At 36.6% G+C, this 19973-nt stretch overlaps 1 protein-coding gene across 4 annotated transcripts in view; it reads left to right on the top strand.

Moving 5' to 3' along the window:
- The window catches only part of SEMA3A (semaphorin 3A), a 456043-nt gene that overhangs the window by 295024 nt on the left and 141046 nt on the right, over positions 1-19973 (top strand). For all 4 annotated transcript variants that reach the window (XM_070507472.1, XM_070507456.1, XM_070507466.1 and 1 more), the window contains one exon: positions 1290-1352. In XM_070507472.1, the coding sequence (XP_070363573.1) occupies positions 1290-1352 (63 nt within the window). The remainder of the gene's footprint in view (positions 1-1289; positions 1353-19973) is intronic.

Here is a 19973-nt window from a genome sequence, read left to right as displayed (position 1 = left end):
AATTAAGAGCTTCAAATGGTAAAAATGAATACATATCCAAAAACTTTTAGGGCTTTGATAATTCTTACATGGACCTGAAATGCATTTGTCATATCATACATTATTTCAATAAGTCCTAAATTCTTGTTTATGAATGGTTGTATTTTGTTTTTTAATTCCCTAGATTGAATATCATAGTCTTTGCCCAAGTTTATGACCATTTATACTGAATTATCTAGAGGTTCCCAAATGAATGATAATCAGTCATTTTGAGACTAAAAGCTTTCTAGCAGACATAAATGATTAACTGCCATCATCTCTAGATTTTTCTTTTACATACAACTTTTTTCCCCTGAAATTAACTAAAGTTACCAGAAGAGAAAAATGAATAAAAAAACATTAAATTGTTCTGCCCCAGTACAGATGGGCGACACTGGCATTTTTCAGGGGAACTGGAAAATTTTATATTAAAATTTAGATGAGGGTATTTGCATTAATGTTATTAAGGGGAATGCATCCACAGTCCTCTAAGCCACCAGTAAACGCCTTGGCTTATCTACTACTGTCACTGTATTCGTACAATATAGGAACCTTTGGAAAGATGAAGAACAAATATTAGGGATGAAAACAGACACAAGTATTTCTCACTTAGTCTAAGTTTTGCCCAGAGTCGGGAGGGTGACTTTTTATTTTACAGCATCTGTTGGCTTCTTTATTTCCTCCTTTATCTCCTAAAAGTATACAATGCTACTCTTAGCATTTTTACCTGTCCCCCCCCCAAAAAAATACCCACTTTTCTCAGATGGGTTTTCTAACCCTATTAGTTGTTCATTCTCTCATGTCATGCTGAGATTTGGATTAGGGAAATGGATCCAGAGCACCCAATGTTAAAATTTCAAAATCACTATTTCATGATCAAGACTGATTCAATTAGAAAAATACAAGCCACATTCTTTGCCTATTTCTACCTTTCTTCACTAGACTCTCATATTCTTTTAGGATGATCTCCATCACCCGAACTGCCTTACAGTTCTTTCCACTGCATGCTGCTCTGATCTATTGACTACAAAAATTTCTGTGTTGCTCAAGTTTCATATACAGAAAGCGTAACACATAGATGGAGAAAGAATGATTTAAGTTATACCAGTTAACTGATGCCACTGCGAAGTCTAACCTGAGAGGTTCCAGTCATATAATGCTTTATGGAAGTTCCTTTATCTCAGTTGCGCCAACTTAGTCTAACAGACTATAATGTTGGGTCTCTTAGAGAGCTTAATTGGCGTAAAAAAATGTTTCTCCTCTGCCTTTAGATTGTGTGGCCTGTATCTTACACCAGAAGGGATGAATGCAAGTGGGCTGGAAAAGATATCCTGGTAAGTATCAATCTACAAAACTAGTTTAGTAATTGCATAAGTAATTTATTACTCTGTCATCATTTTTGTTCATTGTTGTATTAAACATCATGTTTTACTTGTGTACTTAATCACTGTTTAGAAACAAAATGATATTTAATTTTGAATAGGCACTTTTATATAAAGCATTGATGGTTTTATGTAAAGAAAGTGTGCAAAAATAACAGTACACCTAAATAAAGCAAAATATGTTCCCTTTGATGATTTATATATAAGCAAAAGATAATTAACAAAATGCAATTTTGTAGCATACATGTTTATGCTCAATAAGTCAACTTTCTTATACAAATTGGTTTTCTTTTCTTTTTTTTTTGAGGAAGATTAGCCCTGAGCTAACTGCTGCCAATCCTCTTTTTTTCCAAGGAAGACTGGCCCTGAGCTAACATCCATGCCCGTCTTCCTCCACTTTATACGTGGCACACCTACCACAGCATGGCATGCCAAGTGGTGCCATGTCTGCACCCAGGATCTGAACTGGCGGACCCTGGGCTGCCAAAGCAGAACGTGTGCACTTAACTACTGTGCCACCAGGCCGGCCCCTACAGACCAGTTTTCATATGTTAATTCCTTTTCAAAGATATGAAATTTTTCTGAGTCATCATGATTAAATTACCCATCCTTCCTTCTTTCCGTTCCATTCCTTTTGTTTCTTTTCTTTTCCTTCCTTTTTTCCTTCCTGCTTCCTTCTTTTTTCCCCTTTCTTCCTCTCTCCTTCCTTCTTTCCTTTCTTCTTTTGATGCACTCATTCCTTAAATAAATGTGGATTGAGAAGTGCCTATGTAATAGGCATTGTCCTGGGCACTATGTAACAAAAGATGAATGGTAAGCAATCCCTACAATGGTTTTACCCTTGTAAACTGGTAGAGGCCATTTTTCCTGAAGTAAACTTTGTCAGTAAAATAAAGTGGGCCACTGGTTTGAGGTATAGACAAGTATTTGCACAGATCACGACAAGCAGTTATAATAATTTAAATCAATAAATTAAAATGAATTATAGGATTTAAAAGTATATTTGTATTATTTTGTGTCTTAGACATTTCGTCTATGTATTAGGTTTTAGAAGAAATTTATCGTATGTGCCTAAAGACATAAATCAACCTGTATGTATATATATAGATATGTAGATATTTTCCAGGGACAACTTGATTGATTGGTAGTGGTTGCGTACGATGATGTATTTGTTCAGAATGTTTTAGAGGTAGAATCTGAGTTCATGGGAAAAGAATGCCTTGTTCTGGTAGCAGTGTTGGTTATAGGAGAAGGAAGGTGGATAAAGGAGCACAGAGTATAAGTATTCCCCATCTTTGCTTAATTACACATCAGCAAACATGGGAACTTCATCCTCGAAACTTTCATTTTAACGATAATGATTATAAGTTACACTACACACCTTCATAGTACAGCAAACATTTTTTCTGGGTATGTGGAAGTGGACAAAACAACTGTGTTCTATCAAATTTTGTACTATCCCAAATTGATACATATGTTGGGATCATTGGAAAGGAATAAATAGAAAGAACGAAGTAGGAGTCCAGATAAGTCAAGAATTTTATGTTGATACCCCCACTGAATCATTACTTGTACTTGAGCAAGTAACTTAATTTGGGGGGTGGGTTAGTATCTTTTCCACTGAATGAGACGTTACATATTTTACAATTATGAGAAAGAAGTTTAATAGTTTTTGTGAAAATCATATAAAAGTAGAAAATACTTCAGAAGTGTTTTGCAAAAAGTATAATTGAATATACAAAAATTTATTAACATAAAAGTGCAGTGTTTATCATTAACAAATTATGCTGAAGGGTTTCAACGTGATAATAACTAAGGATGGATAGAAATAGAGATTTTACCTCTATGCAGTTGTGACTTTTAAAAACACAGACTTTGTCCCATTCCATTAAATTTTAACAGGTGAGGATGTGGAAACTTAGAATTATTGAGAATCTTTTCTGTGCCAAGTACTATGATAATTTAAGTAGTATTTTGTAGATGGAGTTTTAACAATAACTTTATGATGTGGGTATTGTTACCCCAATTTCCTTGATCAAGAAATATAATGATTCAGAATATTCATTCAAAATATTTTCATTCAAAATTTTTGGAACATTTTGAGTACTCTGCTAAAAGTTGAGATAAAATTTCTGTCCCTTTGATAAGTTTTTGGTGTTGTGTGGCATATATGTATTCTAACTTGCCTAATAACACTCAGATAATAAGCAACAGAGATTCAAATAAATACTTTACCTATTCTGGTCTCATCAAGGTTGTGTGTATAATAATGACCAGCTCACAGCTTTACTATAAGACTCAAATAATCACAAGTGAAATTATTACATACAGTGTAATGCATGATAAAATGTTAACTATTGCTATTATTGGTCTATGTAATAGAGTTGCTTAGACAATTTTTAAGTGAAAACATTGTTAATAAAATGTTTGGTCTTAGTCTTTTTTGTTGTTTTTGTTGTTAAGGAAGATTTGCCCTGAGCTAAAATCTGTTGCTAGATCTTCCTCTATTTTGTGTGTGGGTCACTGCCTCAGCATGGCCACTCATGAGTGATGTATGTAGGTCTTCACTGGGGAACCAAACCCAGTCCACAGAAGCAGAGCAGACCAAACTTAATCACTAGACCACGGGGCCGGCCCCAGTTTGATCTTTAATGATCATGACCACTGTAGTGTTGCACTGTTCTGAATTCAATTTAATTTGAAAATTGAAGATAATAAACATAATTATCTGACAAATTATCAGGATTTTATAGTAAGCACTGAAGCCAAGTGCTGAGCATATTTAATGATTGAATCAACTAATTCAGTTGCTAATATAGCAGATATTCTTTTGTGTTTGTGATTTCCAAAATTTACCTCAGTGCATTTCCCTTATCTTTTATCGCTCTCCCCCCTCCCTTCTCCCCACCTCTCTGCTCTCCTTCCCTATATATACTGAGCACTGAGGGATTCTGATGTTGGTCCCGATGCAGTTAGTTCAGCAACTGCAATAAAGTCGTTATCCTCACAGTGCCTTCTGGGTAACCCTAATCATGACTTCAGAGGTTTTCTCTCTAAGAAGGGAAACTTTATTGTATTTTCCAGGCTTCCTTAAAATGCTTATGGGTTTTATAGAACTACATTAAAAGGAAGTAAGACAGAAGGCATTTGCTAAGTCTGATACAGGGTACCACTGGTGCCTGATCATTTCATAGCACCTTGTAATAAAGACTCTGAAAACTTATAAATCATGATTTATACATTATGGTAGAGATAGGTAATTATGTGTGCATTGGGAGATATACATTTTTGAAAGTTTAATGGTATGGCAATATTAGTCATCTAATCCTTTTAAAAGTCAACTAATTAATGTAATGATGAAATGTCTGTGCTTTGGTTATTCTGTTACATTCTGCATTAAATCAATTCAATTGTTGTGGATTTTGATTTCTCTTTGTTAGCACTTATTTAAGTAAATGAAAACAAACAGTTTTCATGTATTTTAGTTCAAGGAAAAATGTATTTTTTCTTTAACCATCAGGACTCCAAGTAGAGTTGTAACCCAAATAGGAACTGACCTGAACATTTCTAGAAAAGTAAACTAACAACTTCCTTGAGTGCTCTCCATAGTTTCCAGAACCCAAGTTTACCCTTTTCCTGCTGGTTTTAGTATTTTCTCTAAAAGTCCTCTGGAAATAAAGCTCCTTTAAACAAACCTTCCTGGGGGAAGTACTATCTTCTCGAGATTCAGATATAAAGATACAGTAGGAAAATACAATAGGAAAGTGGGGCAAGGATACTGGCTGATTTTATATATCTTGAGAGTGGGTTATTCTTAAGTCTGGTTAAGATGGCATAGCCGTCTGGGAAGTCAAGATATGCCACTGAATGGAACCTACATAGTTCCTGTGTCATTGAGCATAGCATCATACGGAAAGTTGAACCCTTTCCCCATTCTACTGGGCAGCTAGAAAGATACAAGCCATCGTTTCTCAGTGCTTGCATCATACGCATATGTTAAATCAGCAGCTGGAATTCAAGCAGCTGTTCTACAAAGATGGAGTTTGTGGCATAGAGGGAATCTGCAAGCTAAGACACCTTTATTTTCTGTCTCTTTCTCTGTATATGTATAGAATATAAATGTGTCTTAGGCTGCTGATAATAACATTTCTGACAACAACATTAATCTAAATTTATTTATTTTTCCTCTTGTAGAAGTGAATATATATGATATATACTAATATGCCTTCATTTTTGGTGGTGTAGGTTCTAAACCTTTACATTGTTACGGCATTTCTATATTAGAGGAGTGAAATGCTCATGAACTTTTCCAGTGTTGTTACTTGAGAGTTGTAATTTGAAAAAAATTATATAATATATAATATTATTGGACAGAAATGCTGAATAAGGAGATAAATACAATGCAGATAGCTTTATTCTGACTGCTATTGTGCACTTTCGTTTTCACTTTTGATATTTTTCTGGTGCTTAAAATCCACTTTCTTATTCACAATAACATTTCTATTGAAGGATTAACTTTCTTGACCCTGTTTTGGAAATGGAAACTGAATACATGCTAAGCTGGTAAAAGAATCTGTTTTGAATCAATAGCTCTCTGACTCTTCTTTGTTTATCCTGCTAAATCGTCTCTCTCTGCACTAAGTTTCAGTAAAACCAAATGGCAACCGTATGACTGTTAGAAATATTTTGAACAAAGTTGGAAATCAAAATTTCAACCTTCTGAGATGAACAAAAAAAGCAGATTCTTATAACTTCACTATTGTTGGATACATTTCAAAGCGTAGTTTCATGCACCTGAATTTTGGCACATTTTTGCAGTTCTTGAAGGATTTATTTTTATATTTTTGTCCTTAGTTTTTATTCATTTTTGATGATATGATATATTTTGATGCCTGTCAAATTTATCATGGCTCGTATTGAAGACCTCAACAACACTAATTTTTGCCAAATGAATGCATTTGAGAATTTGAAGCTACACATGCATCTTAAGTTGCAGGATAGTCCAAAATGACATCAACTTTGATTTTTGTATTTTAAGGACTTCAAAGCATGTTAAAAAATATTTTAATGCAGAGTTAGAATTATCTCCTAATTCTAAAAAAATTGTAAGACTTCATTAAATCTCAAAATCCTGATGTATAGTTGTCGGAAGATAATTTTTCATGGGTCTCTCACATTTCTGCACACCTGATAAACAGAAGCATTGACTTCTCATTTTGTGGACTATTTTTAAGGATATTCCTATAGTGAAGAAACTTGTAAGGTAGCGTCTCCCTCTTAAGCAAAAGGCTGGTTTGCAAACAACCTTGAGAAGTAGAGATAGTGTCCCTCTTGGAGCAAAGGGTAGGTATGCTTACTGTCCAGTACAATGAACATAACATCTCCTTCAAGATGTAATGGCCAACATATTTATGACTATTATAAAACATTCAAATTCCCTTAACCCAGGGTTCCTCTCTTAGAATACAACCCACTTCATGCACAGGTGTCACCTGGCTCTCTTCTCACTGCCCAGTGGGAACTGGAGCTTGGGGAACTGGCAGAAGAAATGCTGATACCCTGACTACTGCTATTTCTGTGAGTAATAAAGTTGTTTATCTCTGATCCAGGAGCTATATATCTTCTGCCAGCGTCCATGAAACTGTGTCAGGGTAACTTATCTTATAAGTAGGGCAAAATCACAGACCTTTTACATTTCTTGACAATATTGATTACAACTTTTTGTGGACATTCTAGATGATCTCACAAATGAGAAACTATGGTCAGTTTATTCATTTTTAAATATGAGTGCCATGATGAAATTTGATGACCCTTCAGATAGTCAGACACCTGACTTTTGATGAAAGCCAGTGAAAACCTTGCTTATTAAATGTCACAGAAATGAGCATAGATTCCTATGTGCAAGTACCTTTGTATGTTTATTTCTACTTGGGGATAAATGACAGGTAAATTGAACAGAATGATAACAGTTTAAATTCAGCATTCAGAAGTAATAATGATAATAGCTAACACTTATTGAGAGCTACTGTATTTACCAGGTATTGTTCTAAATGCATTACTTTTATTAACTCATTTATGTAACTCATATTTGTTTATAAGATACACATTTCCTTTCAAAGTAATTGGATGAACCAGTTTTGTATCTTAGGTAGGAGATACATGGGAAATGAAGCTTTGCCGTTAAAGTTATTTTAGAAACTAGGTTTCATTCATATTTTGAATTAATATGTTTTACCAATACAACAAAATAAGGTGGTAATTATTGTTTGAATTTCCATGGACCAAGTCTCATATATATGAACTTAGTTTTTTTGAAAATCTTTTAGATTCAGGATTAAAATTTAAATGCATTTTAAGTTTATATTTGCAAAGTAAGGCTAGCACTTATAATAGACACATTATATAAAAAGTTTCAGAGGGTTTGGGGATTTTGAGTTGTGCTCCTTTTTATTGGAAATTTCAATTGTACTCTTCAGTGGCTGAAATGAAATTCACATATTTGGCATTGCTTGAAAATTTTTTATTTAGATTTGATTGGACATCATATTTCACCCATGCATCAATATACATACTTTTAGAGTACAGTAAGCATTTTATACTCTGTAAGGTTCATTAGAATGATTTGGACAGTTCCTCCGGGAAAAGGATTTTGGCCGATGACTTTTGACTATGTAGATTTTTCCAAGTTCAACTGACATATAGTTTCTAATAGTCATCATTGATATTCTGCTTTTTTATGCACTTGATAGTGATTGTGAATGGATTTCTGCTCATTTCTGAGGGTACACTATCACTTCAGATTTAACACGAACTCTGGGAATACTTTTCCTAGATATTAAAAGGGTTCCTAGAACCAATTCAAACATGAGTGTGTATGGAGGATCCTCCACACCAACACGCAATTCTCTGGCACCAATTTGTGTCTGGGACTTCAACTCAATTCTGACACTATCTACCTGGAGATAGCATCAGATTCCACAGGGGGAGAGTTCAGTCCTACAAGACCGCCCCCGCCCCCCAGCACTTCAGATGCCAGTGGTAATCTCAGGTTGTAACCTGTGCTGCTTACTGACCAGGTACAGATTGGAGGTTCCCACGACCTCTCCTTGGACTTTAGTTGCCAGTCGCAAGTCCAGATTGTTACCTGTACTTCTAACAAACCAGCTGCAAATCTGAGGTTCCCATGACCCCCTCCTCAGATTTGATTAATTTGCTTACAGAGCTCAGAAAACATATTACGTACTGTACCACCAGTTTATTGTAGAAGGATATAAATCAAGAACAGCCAGATGGGGGAGGTGCATAGAGCAAGACATGGGGAAAGAGCAAAGAGCTTCCCTGCCCTCTTGAAGCATGCCATTCTGCCTGCATTTCCATGTGTTAACCAGCCTGGAAACATTCTGAACTGCATCCTTTTGGATTTTTATGGAGGCTTTATTACATAGGCATGATTGATTAAATCATTGGCCATTGGTGGTTGATCCAACCTCCAGCCTCTCTCCCCTTCCTGGAGGTCAGAGGGTGGGACTGAAAATTCCAACCCTCTAATCGTATGGTTGGCTCCACTGGCATCCAGCAGCCATCCATACCTGATTTCCAAAGGTCACTTCATTAACCTAGCACAAAATGCCTCTTTCACTCTCAGCACTTGGGAAATTCCAAGGGTTCTGGGAGCTCTGTGCCAGAAGCAGGGATGAAGAACAAATATATATTTCTTATTATAAATCATGTAGCAATAGAAAATCACCCTATGTACACAGGACATCACAAAACTTTCCTCAACTTCTATTTATATCATTTAACTTTTATCTATTTTTAAGTTTATTAACATGTATATATGGGAGAAACCCAGGAAAACCAAGTAACTCACTGAAATGGCAGAAGCCGTCGCCTTAAATTAAATACCATCTTCAGCTAAGAATGAAGGAGGGTGTTGGAGGCAGTGGTTTGGAACTTCAAAGGGGAGAAAGGCAATTCACATGGAGATGGAAAAGCAAATGTTTGGTAAACAAATGTTTGCTGGGCCATCTATAGATAATATGACCTGAGGGAGAGAAAATTTTGACAAAAATGGGCTTAGCCAGGATCCTCTCAGTCTGTCATATCCAGAGTTATCTATGGTGATAGCTCCTTCTGGAGACAGGCCTTCTACCATAAATTCTGTCAATGCAAATAACCCATGGTCAATCTATAAATCAAAATTGGGATGAGTTTATTATGAGCCAAGTTTGAGGACTACAGCCTGCGGCCTTAGGAAGGGCACCAAAGGAGTGGGGTGTACAGAGTTGTTATATAACATCTTGGAACAAAGAGCATATATCACATCACATATGACCGGAATATCTCTTTTACTACTGTCATGAGATGCTTAGCTGGCACAGCAGGTCAGGGGTTAGCAGGTCAGTGGTCACAGGTAAGCACAGAAGGTCAACAATTAATCCTTAGTTCCCAGGAAGAGATGCTTATCCTTAAAGAAATGCCAATATTGGGGGGAGTTACATCCCTATCTGTAAGGACGTCATTCTTGTCTTTGGGACATAGTAAACGTTTAAAGCAGATGTACAACGCATGCTCAATGGGCCATGTCAGGCCCTTTTGGAAAAACAGGGTCGGGCCAAATTAGTTTTAACACAAATGGCTTCCTCATATACTCCAATATATCCTATTGCTTTTCATTTATTTATCAATTCTTTTAGGCAGTTAGAAGAAAGGTAAAAGTTTCTTTCAGAGTCTTGAGCTTAAAAACAGTAAAGCAAGGATGTCAGCAACATGACAGAGTGAGCTGTTGCCTTCATTTCTCCCCCTTTTGAACTACAACTAAAAGGACATTCATTGACCAATGGAGGAAGCCCTCACAGCACAACAGGATGCCTGAGAGACACACACAGCTATACGTCTGAGGGTGGATGGACTGGCCCCCTGGGGAGTGGCAGAAATAGGTGAGCACATCCTGCTCTCACCTGGTAGCCCTATGCATGGAAACAAATGCTTTCTAACTTGGTGTAAGTGCCCAGAAAGTGGGAACACCCAGCAGAGCAACTGTAAGAGGAGGAGGCCATAACCCTTAGCCCACCCTTGTGGTCACTCTCCCAGCAGAGAGATGGAACCCACTGAGCCCCTGTGCCATCAAGGAGCATCCATAGCTCAGGTCACAGCAAGGAAGCCCTGCCCATCAAACACAGCAGCCCCACAAACTGTGGATTGTACACAGGGACCTCAGCAGATTTCCATGCTGGGGCAAACACCTCCCAGGCATGCACGAGCCCTCACAGTGCAGCTGCACTCCCAAAGAGGGAACAGGTCTGGGTGGCTGCAAGAATAAGTGTGGTGGCTTTGAGACCACTAGTCATCACTTTCTGGTGGGGAGGGTAACGTAAAGTGACCCTGAGGCTCCAAAGAGTGGCCTTAGCCTAGCGAGGAAGCCCTGTACAACAAGGACAGTCCACACAAGTGCCTGAACGCATCCCAGACTAGGGCAAGCACCCATAATACCCGGACAGCTTCCAGCATATGGGGTGGAGCCAGAAACACTGCTCCTGCTCCCCTCTAGTAGTAACAGGGGGAATCTGCATCCTAAGAACACCACAAATGCCCCAACAAAAGATTACCTCATCAAACACCATGAGAAACTGCAGCAACAATTCAGACTAGAATGAAATGACAATTCTCCAGAAACCAACACTGAAGACAGAGAAATATACAACCTAAATGACAGAGAATTCAAAATAGCCGTCATAAGGAAATGACTTACAAGAAAACATGAAAAGACAATTCAAGGAGCTCAGTAATAAAATTAATCTCTTCACCAAAGATTGAAACTATAAGAAAAATCAAGCAGAAATCCTGGATATGAAAAACACAGTTAATGAAATAAATAATAATCTAGAATCATTAAGAAATAGAATTGATCTTATAGAGGAAAGAATTAGTCTCCTTGAGGATAAAAATGTAGAAATTCTACTGGTGGAGGAGGAGACAGAACTAAGATTTTAAAAAACATTAAGGAATTCTTCAAGAAATATCTGACTTATTTAGGAAAAGCAACATAAGGATTATACGTATTCCATAGGGAGAAGAGAGAAAGGAGCAGAGAGCTTGTTCAGAGAAATAATTGCTGAGAACTTCCCAAACATGGTGATGGTTTCAGATTTACAGATAAACAAAGCTAATCCAACACTCAACTTCATCAATGCCAAAAGACCCTCTCCAAGGCATATAAAAGGAAAAATGGCAAAAGTTTGGGATAAAGAAAGAATATTAAAAGCAGCACTGCAGAAGAAAATAATCTACAAAGGAAACCATGTCAGACTTTCAGCAGATTTCTTGGCAGAAACCCTACAGGCTAGGAGAGAATGGAACGATAGATTCACAATACTAAAAGACAAAAACTAAGAATACTCTATCCAGCAAAACTTTCCCTCAGATACAATGGAGAAATAAGATCTTTCCCAGATAAACAAAAGCTGAGGGAGTTCATTGCCACTAGACTTCCCCTACAACAAATAATTAAAGATGCCCTCACACCAGCAACAAAAAGGCAAAGGTCTACAAACCTCTGAGCAAAGAGATAAGTACACAAACATGATCAGAAACCTGCATCTCTCTACCAGAACAGGGAGGCAAAAGCTCAATTACAACTTAAAATAGAAAGGAAAAGAAAAGATCAACAGTAATGATAAACCCTTCAATTTAGCCACAAACTCACAAAATTAAAAACAGAACAATGTGTAACAGCAATTACTCAGAAGAGGAGAGGAAAAGGAAGAATCTACTTAGGTTAATGGAGATAAGACGCTGTAAGAAAATGGACAATCTCATCTCCAATACTTTCAAACAATCCTCACAGTAACCACCAAACAAAAAATCAGAGCAGAACCACAGTTCACGAAAAGAGAGAGAGCTGAGAAATACCTCTCAGAAAACCAACAAAATGAAATGGCAGTCAAAAATACAAAGGAAGACAAACAGTGGAAACATAGAATAACCAGAAAACAAGAGATAAAATGTCAGCTTTAAGCCTTCATATAACAATAATCTCTATAAATGTAAATGAGCTGAACTCTCCAATCAAAAGACACAGAGCATGTGGATGAATTAAAAATCAATACCCAACAATATGCTGCCTCCAGGAAACACACCTCAGCTCCAAGACAAACATAGGCTTAGAGTGAAAGGATGGAAAACAATACTCCAAGCTAATGTCCAACAAAAGAAAGCAGGTGTTGCCATATTTTTATCAGACAAGGCAGATTTCAAGTTAAAAAAGACAATGGGAAACAAAGAGGGGCAGTATATAATGATCAAAGGGACATTCCACCAAGAGGACATAACACTTATTAATATATATGCACCTAGCACAGGGGCACCAAAGTACATAAAGCAATTATTAACAGACCTAAAGAGAGAAATTAACAGCAACACAATAATAATAGGGACCCTCAACACCTCACTTACTTTAATGGACAGATCATCCAGATAAAAGGTCAACAAGGAAATAGTAGATTTAAATGAAATACTTGACCAGATCAAGTTAATAAACATATTTAGAGCACTCCATCCAAAAATAGCAGAATATACATTCTTCACAGGTGCACACAGATCATTCTCAAAGACAGACCATATGTTGGGTAACAAGACAAGCCTCAATAAATTCAAGAAAATTGAAATTATTGCAATCATCTTTTCTGACCACAGTGTTATGAAGCTAATAATCAACCACAAAAACAAACCTGGGAAAGTCAAAAATATGTGGAGACTGAACAACATGCTATTGAACAACCATTGGATCACTGAAGAAATCAAAGAGGAAATTAAAAAATACCTGGAGACAAATGAAAATGAAAATACAACATACCAACTCTCATGGGATGCCCCAAAAGTGGTCATAGGAGGGAAATTCATAGCAATAAAGGCCCACCTCAACAAGCAAGGAAAATCTCACATAAGTAATCTTAAAATGCACCTAACAGGGCTAGGAAAAGAAGAACAGACAAAGCCCGAAGTCAGCAGAAGGAGGGAAATAATAAAAAACAGAGCAGAAATAAATGAAATACAGACTAAAAAACTGGTAAAAAGGATCAGTGAAACTAAGAGCTGGTTCTTTGAGAAGATAAATGAAATTGACAAACCCTTAGCCAGACTCACCAAGAAAAAAGAGAGAAGGCTCAAATAAATAAAATTAGAAATGAAAGATGAGAAAATTATAACAGATCCTGCAAAAACACAAAGGATTGTAAGAGAATATTATGAAAAACTATGTGCCCACAAATTCAATAACCTAGAAGACATGGATGAATTCCTAGACTCATACAACCTCCCAAAACTGAATGAAGAAGAAATAAAGAATATGTACAGACCAATCACAAGTACAGAGATTGAAACAGAAATCAAAAACCTCCCAAAAAACAAAAGTCCAGGACCAGATGGCCTCCCTGGAGAATTCTACCAAACATTCAAAGATTTAGTACCTATCCTTCTCAATCTATTCTGAAAAACTGAAGAAGACGGAGCACTTATTAACGCATTCTATGACTCCAACATTGCCCTGATACCAAAACCAGACAAGGACAACATGAAGAAGGAAAACTACAGGCCAATATCACTGGTGAACTTAGATCCAAATATCCTCAACAAAATATTGGCAAATCAAATACAGCAATACATTAAAAGAATCCTACACCACGATCAAGTGGGATTCATTTCGGGACTCAGGAATGGTTCAACATCTGCAAATCAATCAATTTAATACACCACTTTAACTAAATGAGGAATAAAAATCACATGATCAGGGCTGACCTGGTGGTGCAGCAAAGTTCGCACATTCCACTTTTCAGTGGCCTGGGGTTTGCCGGTTCAGATCCTGGCTGTGGACATTGTGCCGCTTGGCAAAAGCTATGCTGTGGTAGGCGTCCCACCTATAAAATAGAGGAAGATGGGCATGGATGTTAGCTCAGGGCCAGTCTTCCTCAGCAAAAAGAGGAAGATAGGTGGTAGTTAGCTCAGGGCTGATCTTCCTCAAAAAAAAAAAATCACATGATCATCTCAATAGATGCAGAGAAAGCATTTGACAAGATCCAACATCCATTTATGATAAAAACTCTCAATAAAAATGGGTATAGAAGGAAAATACCTCAACATAATAAAAGTCATATATGACAAACCCACAGCTAACATCATACTTGATGGTGAAAAACTGAAAGCCCTCCCTCTGAGAACAGGAATAAGACAAGGGTGTCCACTGTTGCCACTCCTATTCAATATAGTACTGGAGGTATTGGCCAGAGCAATTAGGGAAGAAAAAGAAATAAATGGAATCCAAATTGGAAAGGAAGAAGTCAAACTTTCACTATTTGCAGATGATATGATTCTGTATATAGCAAACCTGAAATAACCCACCAGAAAACTACTAGAAATAAACAACAACTACAGCAAATTTGCAGGGTACAAAATCAATTTTCAGAAAATCAGTTGCATTCCTATACACTAACAATGAAGTAGCAGAAAAAGAAATTAAGAATACAATCCCATTTACAGTCGCAACAAAAATAATAAAATACCTAGGAATAAACTTAACCAAAGAGATGAAAGAACTTTACACTGAAAACTATAAGTCATCATTGAAAGAAATTGAGGAAGACATAAAGAAATGGAAAGATATTCCATGTTCATGGGTCAGAAGAATAAACACAGTCAAAATGTCCATACTACCTAAAGCAATCTACAGATTCAATGCAATGCCAATGACATTCCTCACAGAAATAGAACGAAGAATCCAAAAATTTATATGGAACAACAAAAGACCCCAAATATCCAAAGCAATCCTGAGAAAAAAAGAACAAAGCTTGGAGGCATCATAATCTTTGAGTTCAAAATATACTACAAAGCTGTAGTAATCAAAACAGCATGGTACTGGCACGAAAACACACACAGAAATCAATAGATCAGTATTGAATGCCCAGAAATAAAACCACACATCTATGGACAGTTAGTCCTTGACAAAGGAGCCAAGAACATACAATAGAGAAAGGAAAGTCTCTTCAATAAACGGTCTTGGGAAAACTGGACAGCCACATGCAAAAGAAAGAAAGTAGCCCATTATCTTTCACCATACACAAAAAGTAACTCCAAATGGATTAAAGAATTGATTGTAAGAACTGAAACCATAAAAATCCTAGAAGAAAATATAGGCAGTATACTCTTTGACATTGGTCCTAGCCATATCTTTTCAAATACCATGTCTACTTGGGTAAGGGAAACAACAGAAAAAGTTAACAAATGGGACTACATCAGACTAAAAAGCTTCTACAAAACAAAGGAAACCATCAACAAAATGGAAAGACAACCCACCAACTGGGAGAAAATATTTGCAAATCATTTATCAGACAAAGAGTTGATATCTAAAGTATATAAAGAACTCACACAACTCAACAAAAATAAACAAACAACCCAATCAAAAAATGGGCAAATGATATGAGCAGACATTTTCAAAGGAAGATATACAGGTGACCAACAGGCACATGAAAAGATGCTCAACATCACTAATCATTAGGGAAATGCAAATCAAAACTACAATGAGATATCATCTTACACCAGTCAGAATGACTGTAATTACCAAGACCAAAAACAACAAATGTTGGAGAGGATGTGGAGAAAAGGGAACGCTCATACACTGCTGGTGGGAATGCAAACTAGTGCAGCCACTATGGAAAACAGATGGAGTTTCCTCAAAAAACTGAAAATAGAAATACCATATGACCCAGCTATCCCACTACTGGATATCTACCCAAACAACTTGAAATCAAGAATCCAAAGTAACATATGTACCCCTATGTTCATTGCAGCACTATTTGCAATAGCCAAGACATGGAAACAATCCAAGTGCCCATCGACTGATGATTAGATAAAGATGTGGTATATATATACAATGGAATACTACTCAGCCTTAAAAAAAGACAAAATCGTCCCATTTGCAACAACATGGATGGATCTGGAGGGTATTGTGGTAAACGAAATAAGCCAGACTGAGAAAGACAAACACCATATGGTTTCACTTATATGCAGAATACAAACAAACACATGGACAAAGAAAACAGTTCAGTGGTTACCAGGGGAAGGGGGGTGAAGGGTGGGCATAGGGGATGCAGGGGAGCACTTGTTTGGTGACAGACAAGAAATATGTACAACTGAAATTTCACAGTGATTTAACCTATAATGAATCTCAATTAAAAAATAATAATAAAGCCAAAGAGACACATTTTGGAGTGGCAAATTCTGATCTCCCACACTGTCCCTACAAGGAACGAACAATTCACAATACAGTTCTTTCCCAAGTCGTGGCATGGTGTGAGTTAAGCAGACATGGAAATAGTCAAACCAAAAAACTGATGATTATTTTAAGAGTAAGATAACCAGTTATTGATCAATAAATAAGTGCTGGGCTTCATTCTAAGTACTTTACATGGATATATCTTTAACCTCATGTTTAATTAAGAAGACTAAGTCTCAGAGAACCTAGGTAACTTTCCGATAGTCACAAAGCAAATGGAATTGATGCCTGAATAATTCTAACCTGTGTCTGAGTGACTTTTAAAGCATCAGATTAATACAGTTGTTAAACAAAAGTTCAACCAAGTAAATTTGAAGATCAGTTGGCTTTATTAAACGATTCATGAATTTGGCAGCATCCCATTTAGCAACTAGAAGTGATGCGGGGTCGGTGAGCCGAGCAGTCGAAAAGAAAGATTTCTTGGACTCTCAAGATCTGGCAGTAGTGCTCTTTTATTTAGAGAATAATGTGGAATAGCATGGGGACAGGACCCACGGGCAGTCAGAGCTGCTGCTGCTGCGTGGGGACAGGGCCCAAGGGCAGGAGGAGCCGCTGCTGCTACCCTGAGTTGAGGGTTAGGGTTAATTTTATAAGGCATGGGTATGTGAGTCATCTCTTTACAAGACAAAGGAAAGAACATGAAAAAAGTTAAAATGGTATCAATGCAGGTGGGGTCTGGTCGTTGGGTGATCCCATGACTTTTAGACAAGAATCAAATCTGATTAAGTAAAGGTTAGAAAGTTTAGAAGGCACCACCCTAAATCAGTTACATGAGATTGCCAGACAGCAACCAACTTAAGTTCTTGCCTTCCCCATTAAGAGTTTCTAGGGACAAGGTCATCTCTCTTCTTCTTCCTGGTACAGAGAGGGAGGCACCTTTTACAGATAGAGATTTACCTTACAAATGTAAATGTGTCCCAACAAGGGCAAGTTCCATTCGCCAGAGCCTCCCTCCCTGTCCCAGTTTATCGAAAGCAATCAGCCCCAAACAATCCTGATGCCAAAGAGATATATCTTGGGGTGGCCAATTTCAGGTCCCTACAAGGTCATCCCCCCTTCCTTCACAAATGCAAATATCTCTCAAAGAGCAAGCAAATTCCAATCCTGGGAGCTTGCTTCTCATCTGCAGTTTTTTAAAATTAACCAGCCTAAAATCTTCATCAGAAGGACACCCTACGGAGTTGTACAAAATGGAAGATTTTTCTATGGGGTGGAAGGAGAGCAGGGTTAGAAGGTATTAGCAAAAGAAAAGAAAGGATTATTTTGGGCCAGGACATCTCTTTGAAAGGAAGGGAATGGCAAGGGTTTTATCATGCAGATTGCCTCTTCCTCTGGTGGGTGGGGAAGGCCCACATGACAGATTACCTCATTGGTACTGACCAGAAAATTCCAGACTGGTTGATTAAGATTACACTTCTGTGGAGGGTTGAAACTGCAATTAGATCTGGTTTTAAATCTAGGTTTGCTATCTGGGCTTTAGCAGAAGTGATGCTGTTTTGGGCCTGTGGTTTTTCTCTTTGTCATAATTAACTACCTCCATGCTATTTCTATTTTATCATTATGATTTTATTACTTTTGTTCTATATGTTTTTCTTAAACTCCTTGAGAATACCTTTTCAAACGTAAATACCTACTTTAGAATAAGTAACATCTTCATCAAATATTAATAAACAGAAGCAAACTTTAAAATTCCACATCTTAATTATATTCAGAAATTACTTCTAAAATTAATATGTATGTGTATATGTATATATATACACACATTTACACAGACATAAATATGTGTGTGTACATCCAAATATATTGCATCTATGGATTATATATTATATATGGATTATTATAAATGGCTAAGGAGTGTCCATTTATTAGAAGATATGTTGACAACATTTTATATTATTAACTATATAATGGCATTTAGTACTTGAACATTAAGGACTCCAACCAAAAAACTTTTTACTTTTGATGATACCTATGGCAGAGGGTACAAAAGATGTATATATGAGTGAAATCAAGCATTCATCTAAAATCTGGATTTTATTTTCATTTTTCCTTCCTCAAGACTACATCTCATATGCAATTAAAGATGCAGTTCATATCCCCTATTTGAGAATTAAATTCTATTTTGATAAATGCGGATATGTTAGAATTAAGTTGCCAACTAATTCTATCTGCAATAAATCTCTTCAGATTGTAACTCTACCTACTAGGTATAAATCATTGATTTAGTTGCTTCGAGACATGAGCACTAAGTACTCAATACCTTGCATAAAATTGGAAGCCACACAATATCAGTACTGAAATCAGAGTGAGGATTTTGATTGCTTCATAGTTCTCTCGGTTTGGCAGGAAAAATATTTAGGTTGGTTTCACATAATATTTTACAATTGTTTGCATTCATTTGAATATAAGGTGAAGAAGGGTTATGCTAGGTACATATTATGGACCACCCACAATCAAATAACTCCAATGAATGGAACAAATGTAGCAATTAATTAGATTGATAGCACAACATAAAAGAAAGTAGCCAAAAAAGTAGATATCATCAGCTTTTCTGGTCCATATGGAATTTCGAAGTGAAATTACTTAAAGCTCCTTTAAACAGTAGAAGAGAATTGCCTTGGGCAACTTTTGCTAATATCATGGTCTCTAGTGCCTATGTGTATAATCATTTTGACCAAGTTTGAAGGTTTCAAGTAATTTGAAAGAAAAATGTTTACAGAATCTTAATCAGTATTTCTAGAACGTCAAAACGAATAGTCAATCCAGAGGTGAAAAACTTGTCAAATGGAACACTTAACTGATATGGACATTTAAGTAAAATGATTTGGTAGGCTTGTACAGAAGACTTCATTTAGTCTATCAAATCATTCAAGCCACTTTAAAATTTATTTTTCAATTATCCTAGGTTTAAAGGTGACACAGTTCAATTAATAAGAATAGGCTTACATACTTAAATAACTAGCCATGAAATAATGCTGACTTTGTTGTCCTAGTTGAATCAGTATTTTAAAAAAAATTCTCTGAAATTAAACAAAGCAAAGCATCAAGGTGGAAGGGTCAATGGGTTTTATTATACCATCATTCTTCTTAATAATGAGGGTAAAAATGTCTCCCAAAATGGACAGGACAGCCTACTTGCCATTTCATATGGTGGCTGTTAAAAAATTCTGAGTCACAAATTCAACATTAGATGGCTAATATTATAATTAGAACACAGTTAAATCGTCGTTTTATTAGATATGCCTTGT

Source organism: Equus asinus, chromosome 1, assembly GCF_041296235.1.
Source record: "Equus asinus isolate D_3611 breed Donkey chromosome 1, EquAss-T2T_v2, whole genome shotgun sequence".
Classification (NCBI taxonomy): Eukaryota; Metazoa; Chordata; class Mammalia; order Perissodactyla; family Equidae; genus Equus; species Equus asinus.
Note: the sequence above shows the minus strand (reverse complement) of the source record. Positions and strands in the feature narration are given on the sequence as shown.